Raw genomic sequence first — 17,089 nt, forward strand, 5'->3', positions numbered from 1 at the left:
GGGATAGGAGGCTGCATCAAATTATTTGCATGCGAAGTAACCGGTGCCACCGTTTGTATTAGTGGGCTCTGTTCACACTGTAGGACACTTTGCATAGAGTGGCTGGTGGTAGGCCTGCTTGGTGGCTGGCACGTTGTACCTAGCCAGGACATTGGTGTAACTCGGAAGCACATTAGGCAAGAGTGGACAGGGGCTAGCAATGACTTTGGTGTAGCAGAGCAGTGCTGGCATGGGTACTTGTTAGGGTGGTGCACGGTCTTCAGCGTAGGTGAGTGGTGCTGGTGCAGGAAGGTTTAGGCAAATTATAAATGTAATATAATTAGCTGAAATAAGTATAAAGAGCAATTAATATTAATGGTTTGGCAGATGGTTTTAAAGTTGATGGTAGTGTTTCAAGTGAGCAGTTAAGTTTAGAGGCAGAAACCTTGCATACATCAAGGGAAAGTAAACTGTCAGCGACAGCATAAACATGAATGATACATAAAGTCATGTGATCAGTGATGGCTGCTTGATGACATCCGACATCACCAAAACTTGTGACATCACTATGATGTCACGTGATGATGTCATATGAAACCAACTCGCAGTCGAAGGTGTTTGGATGCCGAAGGCAGTGCAATACCTGGTGATTTGCAGGAAGCTTTCGGCAGTGTAAAGATGAAGTGTCGATACGTCAGCCGAGAGGAAGACAGCTCCTCACAGTTAATCACAAGCATACAAACACAGTCAGCGTAGTGCCACTGTCAGAACCCTAAGTCTTAAGGCAGGGGTCGGCAACCTGCAGCCAATGTGGCTGTGATACGTGGCACAGCCCCTTGCCATTTCCTATCTGAAAGCTGACATCGAACTTCCGACTAGAAATGGCATTTTAGTTTGTAAACTATGTTTTATTGCAACTTTTTAACATGCGTGCCTAAAATAAACTTGATTTCTAATCCAGTTTTACATGAACATATGGCATCTCTCATAATCATATGGTGGTTTTGGGACCTTAAACCCCACATATCATCAATCCAGTTTTACAAGTTAGTTTTCACATTCGGCAAGCACTCTCAAATCATGACTGGTAAATTGCTCTTATCCCTCAAGAGGAAGGTATATAATAGCTACATTTTGCCGGTACTTATCTATGGAGCAGAAACGCAAAGGATTACAAAGAAGGTACAGCTTAAATAAAGTCTACGGAGCGAGCGATGGAAAGGAAAATGATAGGTGTAACCTTAAGAGGTAAGAAGAGAGCAGGGTGGGTCAGAGAACAAACCAGGGTTGAGGATATCATAGTTGAAATCAAGAAGAAGAAATGGACATGGGCCACGGGCAGGTAGCACGTAGGCAGGATAACTGCGGATCGTTAAGGGTAACTGACTGGATTCCCAGGGAAGGCAAATGCACGAAGGGAAAACAGAAAGTTAGGTGGGCTGATGATATTAGAAGGTTCCCTGGTATAATAAGGCTACGAAAAGGACAAGACTGGGTTGCAGAGTAACAGGAAGGTGGGCTATTTGGTTAGGGTTCATAATGAATTGAATGGGCCAGCGTTAGGACAAATACAGGAATGAGAAAAGACCCGACAAGCACTGCACTCACAACTAAAATTTTTTGGAAAAACGCCACCTGTATACCCAGCGTTGTCAAAGTTATTGTCATAAAAGGTGCCATGTGCACAACGTCAAGGCAATATCAGCACGAAAACAGCCTCGTGGAAAACATGAGCAACATAAAGGTATACAGCAGATTAAAGCACGATGAAGTGGCATTATGCTATGCAAGTTTGCCGGAGATAATCTAATTGTTTAGATGAAAGGTCTTTAGATGCTTGACTTCTCTTTTAATTGGTTAATGTGAAAAGCTTCTATTGTTTCTCTTGTCTTTTTATTATGATGGCGTGACAGAATAACGGTGTCATTAAAATGTGGATTACTTCCACACGAGTGGCTATGGTTGGATAGATGATAACTAGTGGGATCAGCAGAGGAGAGTGAGCGTAGGTGTTCTTGCAATCTTACATTCATGTAGCTCCCACTTTGTCCCATACCGCATAAAGGTATCATATACACAACGCCTATCATGCAAGTTATGAAGTTGTGGACATGGTTAGTTGTGCATCCAACTTTTACAGATGGACCTGCTTATTTTATGATAAGTGGGCAAATCCTTCCAATCTTCTGGGGGGTGGGAAACGCCAAATCAACCTTGTGCCGATGGGAAACATTCTTGAGACTATAGAGAAAGCAATGCAGGTATGGTACAACAGTGAAATTGATGGCGCGAGTAATGCTCTCATTACACTGGGTTGATTGGGGGGATAATGAAAAAGGCCTTTTCCCTGCAGTGGGCATAGTCAGGCTGATGATGATGTTCATTCGCTGAATTTTGACAGTTTGCCGGCAAAGCTCTTCTCCTCCACAAATTTTCTGTGCAACTGGGTTGGCTTCATGCAACTTTGCCCTCTGCCTCAAAAGGTTCCTGCCCTCTATCTTGGGGCATTATGGTTGCTTCTGGTGCAGCTATCATGGTGGTCAAAATAGGGGGGTAATATACCAGTAGTGTCAGGACATGCTGAACAGGATAGCTCTGATCGCATCCCCCTTTTCTGGAGGAATGGCCGTGCGCTCAGTGACTGGCAACCAGTGGATTAATGATTGACTTGGGCATGTTGTTTGGCCTAGCGTTGTTTACTGACCAGGAGTGTTTTTTCACCCTGCTTGAAAAGTGCCCGTTCAATAATGTGTTGACGTCTAGTTGGGTTCGCATTTGGCAAATTTTTTTTGCTGAGGAGCAACTTTCCGACCCCGTTTTCTCTATCTATGCAGGGTGGCTGATGTTTGTGCAGAGCATGATGACGTTGGCTCTCATGTTTGCTCTGGGTGCCCTGGTCCTGCTGAGCGTGGTGTTGATGCGTTACATGCTGCGCTTTGAGATCATCTTTCTGCTGGGTGCATTCATCCTCGAGGCTATTACAGGTGCCCACCACCTTTTTTTTTTTTCTATCATTTTACATTATTGCAAAGCATGCCACTGGGTAATATTAATTGTTATACTCAAAACAATTTAGTGTGTCGAGAAAAATGTGCCACAGCTTAATCCCTTTGGATATGCAGAACCCGTCCCAGTGGGATAGGTACTCCCACATAGCATTCAGGCGGAGAGTTGCGCGATTACGGCTTACATTGCGTGTCATCCACTAGATGGCAGCATTAGCTTAGTGGTTCGGTTCGGACTGTCACGGAGGATGGACGTGTTTTCTGAGCGCTCCTGATCGACTGTGCAGATAAGTGTTTTTGCATGTTTTGAGCTTGTCCTTATAATTATAAGGCAGCAGTTGAAATCTTCGTAGCACTTGTTTTATGGTACGGCTTTTTCAGGGGCCAGTCACCAGGTATTTATTAGTTATTGCGGGTGTGTGTGTTTGAATTTTTTGTTGTTTTTTTTCTTTTGCCACCTCGTGGGCGAGGTGCGCGTACATTGAACACGCTAATTTTTGTAGTTAGACTTTCTTTTTTTTCGTAGTGCAGGGCTCGAGTTCAGTAATTATCGAGTATAGACACAATTGGTGTCAGAAAGACATGGTCAAAAAGACTGTAAAGTGTTCAGGATGTGGAGTGGGTTGGAAAGTGGACCCAAGTGTAGAAGAGGATGGAAAAGAGGCTGACGCGAAGTGTAGGCAATGTGAGGTCGAGGAAAAATGGAGAAAATGATGGTTGCCCAGAGTGAACAGCTGATGAGAGTCGCCGAGCTCGAGACTGCGTTGGCGACAGAGCAAAAGAAAACGAGGGCAATGGGAGAAAGACTGAAGTCCGCCGAGGAAGCACTAGCGAAGCTGAACAAAGGAGCGGCCTACGGAGAGAACAGTAGGGAACCGGCAACCAGAACGGCGGAGAAGGAAGAGCAAGCAAGTTTGGAGAAAAATAGGTTCAGCCAGTTCAATTGTCGCAAGGCCCAGCTTCAGCGAGGTAGTGGTGGGGCTGGGAGGGGACAAAGCAGCCGGCGTCACAGGGGCAAGTAGCCCCCAGGTTCAAGATGCTCCAGCTGAAAAGTCACAGCATGTGATAATCACCGGGGACTCGAATTTAAATCGATGCACAGAAGCCATCAAAGAGAGGGTAATAGGTGACAAGAGGGTTTCAGTAGGAGCGTTCCGAGGATGCAAGCTGGAAGCAGTCATGAGGCAAGCGAGCGCGAAACTCAAAACTACAGCTGATAGACAAAACCTCGTGATAATTTCAGGCGGTTTAAACGATGTCTTAAATGAAGATACAGCAGGACTAGCAACCACACTGGAGAAAGGCGTCGATGACATGCGCACCACTTCTCCTCAGGTACAGGTAGTGATATGCACGATACCGGAGGTACCGGTGTGTGATAGCAACCTGCAAAGAGCGTTTGTCAATGCAAACCAAGAGATATGGCGGATGAGTCAAGAAAAAGGCTTTGAGGTGGTAGAAATAAACAGAGAGGTGCATAGGTGGGGTGGTTTTCAACGAAACGAGACAGAATTCACTTCGATGAGCGGCTAGGTCATGAGGTGGGTTGGCGACTTGCAGGACGCGCAGTAGCTTTTTTGGGGGGCAAGCGGGCCCTTCGAGGTGCAGGATAGCTAGTAACGAGGAAAACAACCAGGGAGACTCTTTGACAGGTGGTATAGACAGATACAGTTCCAAAGTGGCACCAGTATCTAAGATAGGTAGAGTCCGGGGCATAAATAGACGTAGCCACGAGCGCCGTGCCAATTCAGACATAGGGTATATTAACATGCAGAGTGGTAGAAACAGGCTGAAGTGGGAAGAGATAGAACAGCTAAGGGAAGAGAGGCCCATGGTATACGGTTTTGTAGAAACACATGTCAGGGACATGGAACAACTTCCGAACAATCCGGACTACGCGTGGGAATATTGTAATAGAACAGAAGGCAGCATAAAGGGGAGTGGTATTGGGGCATTTATTCATAAAAGTACAGACTGGCAAAGGGTCAAGCAGGAGTGCAAGGAACATTTATGGCTAAAAGGGAAAGTGGCAGGTCAAATGACACTCCTTGGTTTCGTGTACTTGTCGACGGGAGCAAAGGCCAGAGAGGAAGACCAGGCTATGGTAGAGTGTATATCGAAGGACATTCAGGAGTTAGAAAGAGAGTGCGAGATAATTATACTAGGAGACATGAATGCACACTTAAAAGATATAGATGGGTATACCGACCCAGCAGGCAAGATGATCATGGATATGTGTGAAAGGCTTGATTTGATCATTTGCAACAGTATTGAGAAGTGTGAAGGGCAAATAACATGGGAGGTAGGAAGGCCGCAGTCGACGATAGATTATGCACTGATGTCACATAGGATGTATGATAAGCTCAGGGGAATGCACATAGATGAAGGTGGCTCCAGAAGTCTGGGTAGTGATCACAAACGTATCAAGCTAAGTTTTGGAAGAGCAGTGAAAGTGGGAAGGAGACAACATGAGCAACTACAGAAAAATTTTTATTCAGAAAGGCAAATTGAAATAGCCACTAAACAAACTGAGAAAGTAATAACCGAGGATACCAAAACAGTGAGGACATACACGAATCTAATTAGACTCTTTGAGCTAGAGCTTGCTAAGACGCGTGACAAGTCACCCAGGAAAAGAAGACACAAACCCAAAAATTGGTGGGATGAGGAAGTTATGAGAGCCATAGCAAAACGTCAGGAAACCTCTAGGGAACCCAGACATGCTAAGCAGCGGGGTGCACCGACAGATGATGCTGAACAAAAATGGGACATCTTTCTAAACTGTAGAACGGAAGCATCCCTTCTGATCAATGAAAAGATTAGAAAAAAGGGGTCTCAGTGGCTGGTCAAAGTACATAAAAAGGATAGAAAGGCAGCTGCGAAATTTTGGAACCATCTAAACTCCCAAAGAAATAAGACGAGCCTAGAGCAGAGGTTTATAACTACAGTCCAAGGTGCTAGGCCAGAAGGGGATGAAGCTATTGAATATATAAGAACAAGGGTGACAGAAAAATTTCAACAAAGAAGTGCTTTATGCACCATAATAGAAAGGATGAATCAAGTGGTGCAATGGCTCAATTTTCACAACGAGAGTAGGAAAGGGCTGAGAAAAGGGTTTCTAGTAGTACATCAACAGGCCCAGATGGCATTCCAATTATGCTGATAAAGACATTAGGTCCGAAGTCTCTAAGCAGGCTTTGAGAGAGGCAGTGAGAAAACTAATAATCGATGGTGAAGTTCCCGATGGATGTAAACTTAGCAGGATGAGCATGATCTATAAAGGAAAGGGGGACAAAGCTGACATAAACAACTACCGTCCTATAACAGTGACATCAGTGGTCTACAGGCTGGCAATGCAGATTATAAAGGAAAGACTGCAGGCATGGATAGAGGATGAGGGGGTGCTGGGGGAACTGCAGAATGGGTTTCGGAAACACAGGAGGTTGGAAGACAATCTGTTCTCACTGACGCAGTGCATCGAAATAGCAGAAAAGGAACACAGGCCCCTGTGGCTAGCATTTTTGGATATCAAGGGAGCGTACGATAGCGTGGTTCAAGAGGAATTGTGGGGAATACTGGACACACTAGGCGTGGAAGATGTAGTCACTAATCTTTTAAAGGATATCTATAAAGGTAACAAGGTAGTTATGAAGTGGGAAAAACAGATATCCAAGCCTGCAGAGGTAAAACGGGGTCTTAGGCAGGGGTGTCCCCTGTCACCCTTATTATTCATGATGTACCTACAAAGACTAGAGGCCAAATTAGAGGGAACTGGATTGGGCTTGAACCTCTCTTTAGTCAAACAATGAAAACTCATTGATCAGGCACTACCAGCATTGATGTACGCAGATGATATAGTGCTAATGGCCGACAACAAGGAAGATTTGCAGAGATTGGTGGACATCTGCGGTAATGAGGGAGATAGGTTAGATTTCAGATTCAGTAAGGAAAAATCAGCAGTGATGATTTTAAATGACAATGAAGGTAGTGAGCTTAGAATACAGGAGGTCGCGCTAGAGATAACCGATAAATACAAATATCTGGGCGTATGGATAAGCAATGGGGCTGAGTACCTAAGGGAACACGAAATATACGTGTCGACTAATGGTAATAGGAATGCAGTGGTAATAAAAAACAGGGCACTGTGGAATTACAATAGGTATGATGTTGTGAGAGGAATATGGAAAGGGGGCATGGTTCCTGGGCTGACGTTCGGCAATGCAGTCTTGTGCATGACGTCAGAAGTTCAAGCAAGATTAGAAATTAAGCACCTTGGATTAGGTAGGCTTGCTTTAGGAGCTCACGGGAATACACCAAATCAGAGAGTACAAGGTGATATGGGATGGACATCATTTGAGGGCAGGGAAGCTAGCAGCAAGATAAAATTTGAGAAGCGATTGAGAGAAATGGGGGAGGAGCGTTGGGCTAGGAAGGTTTTCAGCTACTTGTACATGAAGAATGTCGATACAAAATGGAGGAAGCGAACCAGGAAATTGACTGGTAAATACTTAGAAAACAGCAGGTGGCCAAACCAAAAAGAACTATCGGTTAAGAAGAAAGTGAAGGAAACGGAGACTGACATGTGGAGAATTGGCATGATGAAGAAGTCTGCACTAGAGATCTATCGAACTTTTAAGCAAGAAATTGCCAAGGAAAGGATCTATGATAATACTCGGGGCAGTTCTCTACTGTGTGAGAGCAGGACGGGAGTGTTGCGAACCAAGACAAATACGAAGGGGTAGACACAGTATGCTGTGCGTGTGAAGAGGAAGATGAAACTGCCGAACACTTGATAATGTTCTGTAAAGGGCTTCACCCTATAGTTCAGGATGATGGCGCAGAGTTTTTCAAAGCACTGGGGTTTAGGGACAGGGAGGGCAAAATAGACTTTAAGAGGGTAGACTTAACTAGAGGGAGGTTATATGATTGGTGCCTAAAGTCAAGGCACGAGTGAAAATGAACCCTTCACTGCAAAGTACAAATCCTCAACCTCACTATTTAAAGGAAAAAAAAAAGATGAATCAAATGGTTAGTTCACTAAGTATTTACGGCTAGGTGGTGTTACCCGCCGCTCGATCTAAAGCGTACAGCCACATCCATCCATCCATCCATCCATCCATCCATCCATCCATCCGTCCGTCCGTCCTTCCGTCCGTCCGTCCGTCCGTCCGTCCGTTCGTCCGTCCGTCCGTCCGTCCGTCCATCCATCCATCCATCCATCCATCCATCCATTTAGTTTTTCTGCGACGGGTGCGGTGTTTCTGTATGGAAAGACAGCGTGCAGGGGCGGCAACTCTTGCATTGCTGGCCTGTGAAAACCAAAAAGAAGCTATTTGTTTTTGTCATCTTCTTTGAGTGATGATGATTCGAGTGCTGATGTTTATCTTGTGTCCAAAAGTGAAGACAGCGACGACGGTGAATTGAGTAGCTCCTTCTGTGATGATGAAGACAGCTCAGACTCGAACATTGTGAATGACTGCCACTGAAGTCGCTTTGCATTATCCCATGTCTTGACATTTTCAATGCAGTCACCAAAGCTGAACGAGTGAACTACCCCTAGGGTGCTTAGCCTACACAATTGAAGAAAGATGTAGCATCTGCAACTGTTTGGTTTAAAAGGTGTTTAAAATTTATTAGCAGCAGGTAGCTGGTAATTCCTATGTATTGTTTAAAAATGAACTTCATTTTGTGGATTTGACTAAGTATGTAAAGAAAATATTTTTTCAACATCGACTAGCTGCTTTTTTCGTACAATCACGCTCAAAATCAGCAATAAAATAAATATGCGGTTCTGGGCGGGAAACTTTCAGAAAAATTGGGTAATTGGGTAGTTAAGGGGTTAATAGCTTGGACACTGCTACGTTGAAGCAGCACAGGTGAGTTCCAAGGTGCCTTGCAGAAGTTGCGCAATAATAGTTGACGGAAGTGAACCAGGCTAGATTGTGTGGTTCTGTTCTCCTCTGTCTCCATTTGTTACGCTACATCTACAATGAACCCTTATCATCTAGCCCCTTTTCGGCCTCTCTGGATCAGTGGCTAGGGCGCTCAGCTGCCGAACCAAAGGTCGTGAGTTGGAATGTAGCCGCGGCGGTCGCATTTCAATGGAGGTAAAATGGTGAAGGCACATGTACTGTGCAATGTAAGCGCACATTGAAAAACACCAGATGGTTGAAATTTCTGGAGTCTTCCACAACAGTGTCCCTCACAATCATATTGGGGTTTTGGGACATAAAACCCTAGAAATTATCAAATGGCCCATTTGCAGTTCTGTTACTTAAGGCACTGCGGTGGATGACTGTAGGTAATTTCAGTCACCTTTGTTTTTAGAGTGATAGCTTTACTTCTGGTAGAAATCCAGAAAATGCTTCGTTGCGTGAATCCAACCTTCAAGTTAGGAGAGGGTCATGCCACTGACAATGAGCTGCGCCACCAGTGTCCTCACAAAGCCGGCCAAGGCACTTCAGTGAAAGCCTAGTGCAGCACCTTTGCAAAGACAAACAGCTGCTTGACATTTGTCTTCGTGCCGCCACAGCCTGAGGCGCTGAATGCATCCAGATAACTGCGCATTTGTGTAAAGACCATGTGTTGTCTTGTAGTGCAATTATACCTGTAGTAGTTACTGCTGCTTCTCGACAAACCTGGCTTAACTGCATTTAACCGCAGCGATTCATTCACTGTTCATGCAGAATATGCTGCACATGTGTTTTTGCATTCGAGCGTGTTGTGCTGGCATTTTTTTTCCTTCTGTGAGCAATCTTTGTTTTGAGGCAGCGGCTCTCTGATGCTTACTATATGTCTTGCGCAGCGGTGCCCGTGTTCCTGTCAGTGGCGGTGTTTGGAGGCATGTGCTTTGACCGCTCCTGGCTACAGTACCCAAATTACAACCACCTGTCATGGGCCTATGCACTTGCTGTCGTTGCCTTCTTCTTCCACACGCTTGCCGCCGTGATGCTTCTAGGGGAGGCCTTCAAGGCCCGCGAGCGTCGGCGACGAGCCAACAACCTCATCTACAACATGCAACCCAGGTCCTGAGCTGTGACTGCTGCTGTCTGTGCTGGGAAGCATTTCACATGCAATGTTAGGACTAGATGGAAGGCTAGCTTGGGAGTGGATTGAGCAGCATGTATGCCTCAAAGCAGAAATAAGGATGCAGAAAGTTTGTCTCCAAAGGAGAAAGAAAAGTATAGCACCCGAGAGGGGCTACATCAACTGTACACCTCCCACTGCCATCTGCACAGCCTTATACTGCACTGTCACAGATACACACACACACACACACACAAAGGCATTAGGATTATTTGTTACGTTTACTTATTATTTTAATAGTGTTCTAGAAAATTCCTCTGTAGAGCCATTTACAAATCGATCTGTTTGCTGATGTACTTGCCACGATGGCAGAATGCATGGTGCAATTGATTCACAGTTGGCAGTGATCTTCCGCCCTTTCCAGAGCATGCGTAAAGGTACGGCAGTGGAAGTAAAGCTGGCGAAGTCGGTGGTTAGCAGGTGCTCGATAGGTATTGCTGTTCACCTGCACTTGTGCTATTTGCGATAAGCTCATGCAGAGTACGAGCGCCAACTGCGGAGGAACAGTACTGAAATTGTGTCAGAATATTCGCCAGAACTTGTTTGTCGCTGTCAAATCACAGCTGTATTCTACTATTCTTCAATGATTTCTATGCCAGCAACGCATGCTATCATTCAGGAAGGCTGTACTGCAGATGATTCAGAGGCTGCAGTTGGTTTTAATATATCATGTCAACGAGTTGCTTGTTTCATTATTTATACTGAAGCATGTTGGTTTTCTAGCGTTGACATTTTGTTGACCGGTGACAGTAATTGCAGACAAAGTACACCCTGCACTGTTACCAAGTGCCTGTTATGGACAAAAAATGCACTGCCAGATTCAGAACATTTTAACACGTCAGTGTTTGTCTATTGTGTCGTCTTTCACATGAGCTGAACTAGCAGCATACTGCTAGTTGTTTCATAAGAACAAAGTCTGTTTTTTTTTTTCAAGAAAACAGCCGTGCCACTTATTGTGTCTGTCTATTCTGTTGCAAAACTTCATTTGCACTTGCTGATGAAGTTGATTTTATTAATTCAGCATGGGTCAGTATATGATAACTACAAGGGGTACTTTTAGAGTGTGTGATTTGTTTAATTGTGATTTGCTGCTTCATACCACATTTGAGATATATAGTACTTAGTAATTCTAGGCTTCTCTGCCACCTGGCCATCACAAAAGCCTGCACTCCTTTATTGCATGTTTGACAGCTGCAGTATTCCAAAAATATTCTGCCACTTAACTGCTGCGTGCAATAATGTGTCACAGTAGGCCACGCCAACATTTATTATTGCATAAAAACAGACGATGTATCTTTAGGACAAGTCCTTTTGGAAGACGATGTATTCTGTAGAGAGGCTTTTTTCCTGAAATTTAGCCGGCATTACTTCCGAATACTGCTTCAATGAGAGAGCACCAGCAAGTACAATTCGCATAGGTGGCACTTGTCAGTGCATGTCAGTGCGAGCAGTGTTGTTTCCCGATGCAAGTACTGACCACCACTATGTAGGATATTTCAATATACCTCTAGATTAATGACCCACCATTACGTCCAGGCAAAATATTTTGGAGTGAACGAAGTCTCTGCTGTGCTAGGCATTATTTTTTTTTACTTCAAAGGTGTTGTTGAACAAAATATCTTTGTATTGTATTCATGTGTGTGTTTAGCTCAGGACCAGCAACAATTTAAAGGATCACAAAAATGCTTTTTTTAGGCAGCTCCTGAAGCAGTTTCAATGAAACTTGTTGCGTTTCAGAGAAAACACAAGTTGCACAATGTTTTTATTTAGGGCTTCCAATATTTATAAAGCAGTATTGCTAAAATAAAACAAGTAGTATCTCAACGATTACAACTGCAGGCAGAAAAAATATTCAGGAGAAAATTATGCAGCTTTACAGCTTACATAAATTTGTTTATTGTTGCATTGTTTATGAGCATTTTTGCAAAAGTCCTACTTGTGTGCTTTAGTTGTTTGAATACAGACCCAGTTTTTTACAGCTAAAGCTGTTATGAGATCACAACTAGGGTCACACGCAGTTGTCTGCCGTCACCGCCGGTGTCCGCAACCACATTGCACGAAATTAGAAAAAAAAAAAAAAAACTTGGTACCAAGGACACAGTGGCGCTCGAACCGGGGTCTGCTGGGTGCCAATACAGTATTCTATCACTGAGCCACACCGGTGCTTGGGACTTGTTTGCAAACTTGCCTTAGGGAGGCTTGATGTCGGGAAAGCAATCACGTTAATACGACTTATAAAGCGGTTTAAAACAGCGGAAAGACAAAGTGAAAGTCATCGCACAATGCGAAAAGTGTAACGAGTGGGTCGTCCACTGCTCCAACCCATTGCAAAAGCTTGTTCTTGTTCCCCTATGAACTGTGGAGCATGCACACTTTAGCCGTAATTCCTCATTGTCGTCAGCCACTGCATGAACAATTGGCGCTAAATTCCATACGGCACTTCTCAGAAGAATGACCAAAAATACCATAACGAATGCTGGCCTACTACCCAAAAAATTTTATTATTAGTATTGCCCTAATGGGTATCAAGCAAGTGTGCTTGCAGTAGTTACCCAATGAGTCTTTTGAAAGGCTCTGAAAGGCTGTTCTTCTAGCTTTCGCTGTGACTGTGCTGCGCCTTCCGCGCAGGCCTGGCGTTTTTTTTTATTAGAACCCTTAGTCTAAATGTCGCCATCCACCTCAAGAACTAACTGTCACAATGTGGGAGCAATGCAAAATGCAACATTAAAGGGGGGGGGGGGGGGGGAGCGTCACCTTGGCTTGTGCTCAACCTCAATCATGGTAAGGTTTCTGAACCACAGCTGTGGTCCTTTCTGCAGCTTGCATAAGCGAGCCAGCTGAGATTGAGAAATTTAACAATCTGCCTAAACATGGGGGCTACATGCTCTTTGCTAAAGGAAAAAAAAACTGATGTAAATAATGACATCAAGAAAAGAAACTGACTACCTAAAAAAATGTTCAGCCAATCTAGTCTAATTGGATGTTTCCACTTGCTGTCCTATCTGGCCCATTAAAATGTCATGCCACAATTGAAGTGACACAGGTATAACATACTATGTAGATTCGTGCAATAATAGCTCTTCACTGCCTTTGAAGTGCTCACTCGAGATGAGTGAATATAAAGAGCTAGGTTATGAAGACTACTCTGGAGAACCAAATACAAACTGGCTATTTACTAAGGGTAAACAGTAGGGGTGTGCGAATATCAAAATTTTCAAATATGAATCGAATAGGAGTACATAGCTTCGAATATGAATCGAATATCAAATAATGAAGAGGCACAAGTTTTTTCCGCAAGTAATTTTTTACTCAGTCATATATTCATGTTGGAAACAGTACAATTGTTATCATAGTCAGTTATTGCACACAAAAATAAAACAATGTCACCATCTGTACTTTCCAGAAAGCATAAGACTAATAGTTTAGCTTGTGACTGTGATGTCTTAGGTTCAATCCACACGTTGAACAAACCTTTTGAATCTTTTTATTATTGCAAAAAAAAAGAAAACTTCTTGTACCTGCCATGATGACTGGTGAACACGAGGTCACTGGTTTGATTGTGTAGCAATTAACACCCGTGTACTTAAGCCTAAGTGATTATTAAAGCAGCCTAGGTGGTCATTATTCATCCAGTTTACCACATTATCAACTTTAGTTCAAAAGACCCTGATTTTATAGTTTGCTTTAGATTTTTCCTGTGTTCTCATGGGTCAAGCTATTAAGGCCAATAAGAGTACTTGGAGTGTTCTCCAACTACACAGCAATACTCGTTATCTCGTTTGCTTCAGTTGCCTTTCTCGAGGAATGCGCGCTCGCCATTTTTCGATCAAGAATGCTGTGTTGCACTGATAGCAGCACGGTGACTGAAGTGTACTGGCCTCGCAGCGATAACGCGAAGTAAGCGCGCGATTGATGATTACTGATGTGTGATAAAAAGACGCCCCAAGTATGCTTTTTTGTCAACAGCGAGGGCACTATTTCGCGGCATCGCAAGCCCCTTCGGCGCACTGGCTGCCGACGGCGGTAAACTGACATTGGCAAAAGAGCGAGATCGCAGCAACGGTGTAATAAAGGGTCGATTGCAGGAGACGTAACCGCACGAGCGCGATGCACATTCTACAAATTTTCAAAGACACGGTCGGGAACGCAGTGGAACTACGTCTTAATCCGTCTATCACCTTTTGTGCACCGTCGTTAGCAAAGAAGAACTATGTGTGATGACGCTATTGTTACGGTATCAAAAGTGCATGACCTTTTCTATGTTTGCCATTGCGCGAAAAACACTGCAGCTCATTCGCACGACCATATGCACTACCTTGAATCATTCCAGAACTATGAAGAGAGTATACATGCTGATGTAGCGGCACAGCTGATGGATGGCTCGTCAGGCTTTGACATGTGTGTGTGCATTTGTACAGCGATTCATTAGCGAAAACTGGCGTGGCTATACCTGAAACGCGTTACCATCGTATGTCAAGCTGAGCACGCCCCTAGCTAATTGCATGCAGTGCATCGCCTACTAAGCTCACTCTATCAGCGCTGCACCCTGTAACGTATACGCGTGCATTAGCCCTTGAGTAGAGATATTTGGATTGTGATAGGACAGTCTCGGCTGGTTTTCACAGTCGCCGCCGCCACCACAATTATGCACCGTGTACATATACGTATCTATGCGAAAACTCAAGAAAGAAAAAAAAGCCGCCCGCACTCGGCACACAGCTTGTCGAGATGTGCCAATGCGTGCTTATCTCCCACGCATGCTTTGCCTGCAGATGGGGGCGGGGGTAGATGCTTGCGCGCGCGCATGCTTATCCTTTGGTGGGGAGAATGGTGTGCCTTTCACCGGAACTATTGTGTTAGTTACCTGGACCACTTCGTGGACCACTTCTTCGAGTGGAACACTTTGATTACTGCGCGGGGTCCTTTTGCAAAGGTGTGAGGACTGTTTTGTCGAGCCTATGCGGCAGCGGAGAGTTGCCTTCGTTTACACGAGCGATCCGCACTTGCAGTTTCACGTTGCAGTCCCACGCACAAGGACTCGGGAGTGGATGGCGTGCGCTAAACTGCTAAGCCACATGTACTGCCGTATAGGTAATACACAATTTAGATTAATTGACTGTTTATGGTTGGTAGGTTTGCCGCGATGACGTGCCGCCGCATTCATTGGTAGCTGTGGTCACGCTCCCATAAATTTCCATGCAGGCATCACCGCACACACGCCGAAGTCGTAGTATTCACTGCATGCTCTACTAAGGCTCTTATCGCAAATGCGCAAACTTGCAAGTTCTTGACAGTGACATATGCGAACAATTATTTGTGAACATGGAATATCGGAGGAATATTCAAGTTAGTTCGAATATTCGAAATTTTTGAATATGTGGTTATTGAATCGAATACAAATATTTGAAATGTAGTATTCGGCGAATATTCGAAACTTTCGAATATTCGCCCACCCCAAGTAAATAGTTGAGGGATGACAGTCTTGCTATGGTAGGACATTCAAGAATATAACAGTGCACACTTTGTTCTATTAGATGTGCCCTTTATTGTTACCATTGCTTGCATCAGTGAGCAATAGATGAGAGGATCGGGCTGTGTTCTAAATGAGCAGTAAATATATATCAGAATCAAACATGAGTCAGGCCTAATGTCTCAAAAGACGAACAGTAACAAGAGTGACTCATTTTAGTGGGAGCTATTTACTGAAGGCTCAGTGCAGTTGTGTTTTATGAAGCCCTTATCAGCAAGCAGCTGGTGCGATTTGCAGGCACAAGTTACTGCTGTCATTGTGCCTTGCTCGATATTTCTGAAAATTGATCCTCTTGATAATTGTAGAGGTGACTTTTTTGCAAGCCAGTATGTTCAACAAACAGTAGTGTCTGCTTGTATTGTGACACAAAAAGTGGAAAGGTGGCTATTGTGATGAGAAATTCCACTAATAATTTGTGGCTAGTACGCCTTATTTGATTGAGCTATTGCGCAGTGTTGGAAAGGTGCACTGGTACGTTATGAGAAGCATTTAAAAGGATTGTCTACCACGATTCATTGTCTTTATGTCTTGTGTCGCAATAGAAAGCACACCTTCTGAAAACCAACTTTGCAGCAGTTTGTCTGAAACGTAAGTAGAAATTTTTAAAACAGAATTTTAGATCTACGTTTTGTATTTGCTGATTGGTGTAGAGGCACTTGCAACAGGGGTTACTGCACGCGATAACAATCATTGTGTCGATTAAGATAAAAAACTGGAACCACACGCAATTTCTGCAGGCCTAATTAGACTTGTCTTTTAATAAATTGATTATTATAATGGCTATTTAGTGCTAGTCAAATAAAGTGTTATCACATTCTTTGAACCTTCGTTCAGTCAGCCTGAGAAACGACCACAGTTTAGTAGAAAGTTTGGGATGTTCCTGCAACACTAGTACCCCAGCGTCATGTAATAACCTGTAGTGGTTCCAGCCATGCTAAACGTGTGACTGAGACAAACGTTAGATGTGCTTTAGAGAAGAATATAATGTCATTGCTGTTTTTCAATAGTTATGATTAGGTGTTTTGTGTTGCATATGCAATATGACAGCCAACATGGGCGCCCTGGTGAAGCGCTACCTGTAGGCAAAATCTTCGTTGTAGTAGAACCCCTTGAGTCGACCGAGTCGCAAAGTGATTTTAACAGAAGAGAACTTGGGCTTATGATTCAAGAATTCTGTGACGTCAGTTACTGCACCAGATGCTGTGCTGATGTTTCTTCGGCATAGCCCGTAGACAGGCAATCAGGTGAATGGGGCAGTGTCGCTGGGCCTTTTTGAATGTGAGAGAAAAAAAGCTAACATTGCTCTCTGACATAAAGGAAAGCTGTCTAAACTTCATAAAATACAACTTAAAGTTATACATATTTGATCTCAAACAAAACAAGTCTATCTATAATAGCTTCTTTTGCTTCTACCAAACGGTTGAACAACACAACTGTTAGGTGGTGCTAGCAGTCATAGTTTCAGAGAGAAACTAAAAATGTAATTGCC

General features: G+C 43.9%; 2 protein-coding genes across 9 annotated transcripts in view; one reads left to right on the plus strand and one right to left on the minus strand.

Moving 5' to 3' along the window:
• Window positions 1-17,089, minus strand: part of LOC119169183 (pseudouridine-5'-phosphate glycosidase) — a 2,087,124-nt gene that overhangs the window by 782,360 nt on the left and 1,287,675 nt on the right. The window lies entirely within an intron of this gene.
• Window positions 1-17,089, plus strand: part of pck (Claudin superfamily protein pickel) — a 72,495-nt gene that overhangs the window by 44,176 nt on the left and 11,230 nt on the right. For all 3 annotated transcript variants that reach the window (XM_075886280.1, XM_075886281.1, XM_037420300.2), the window contains exons 3-4: window positions 2,814-2,963; window positions 9,790-10,009. In XM_075886280.1, the coding sequence (XP_075742395.1) occupies window positions 2,814-2,963; window positions 9,790-10,009 (370 nt within the window). The remainder of the gene's footprint in view (window positions 1-2,813; window positions 2,964-9,789; window positions 10,010-17,089) is intronic.

This window comes from Rhipicephalus microplus, chromosome 2 (assembly GCF_043290135.1).
Source record: "Rhipicephalus microplus isolate Deutch F79 chromosome 2, USDA_Rmic, whole genome shotgun sequence".
Classification (NCBI taxonomy): domain Eukaryota; kingdom Metazoa; phylum Arthropoda; class Arachnida; order Ixodida; family Ixodidae; genus Rhipicephalus; species Rhipicephalus microplus.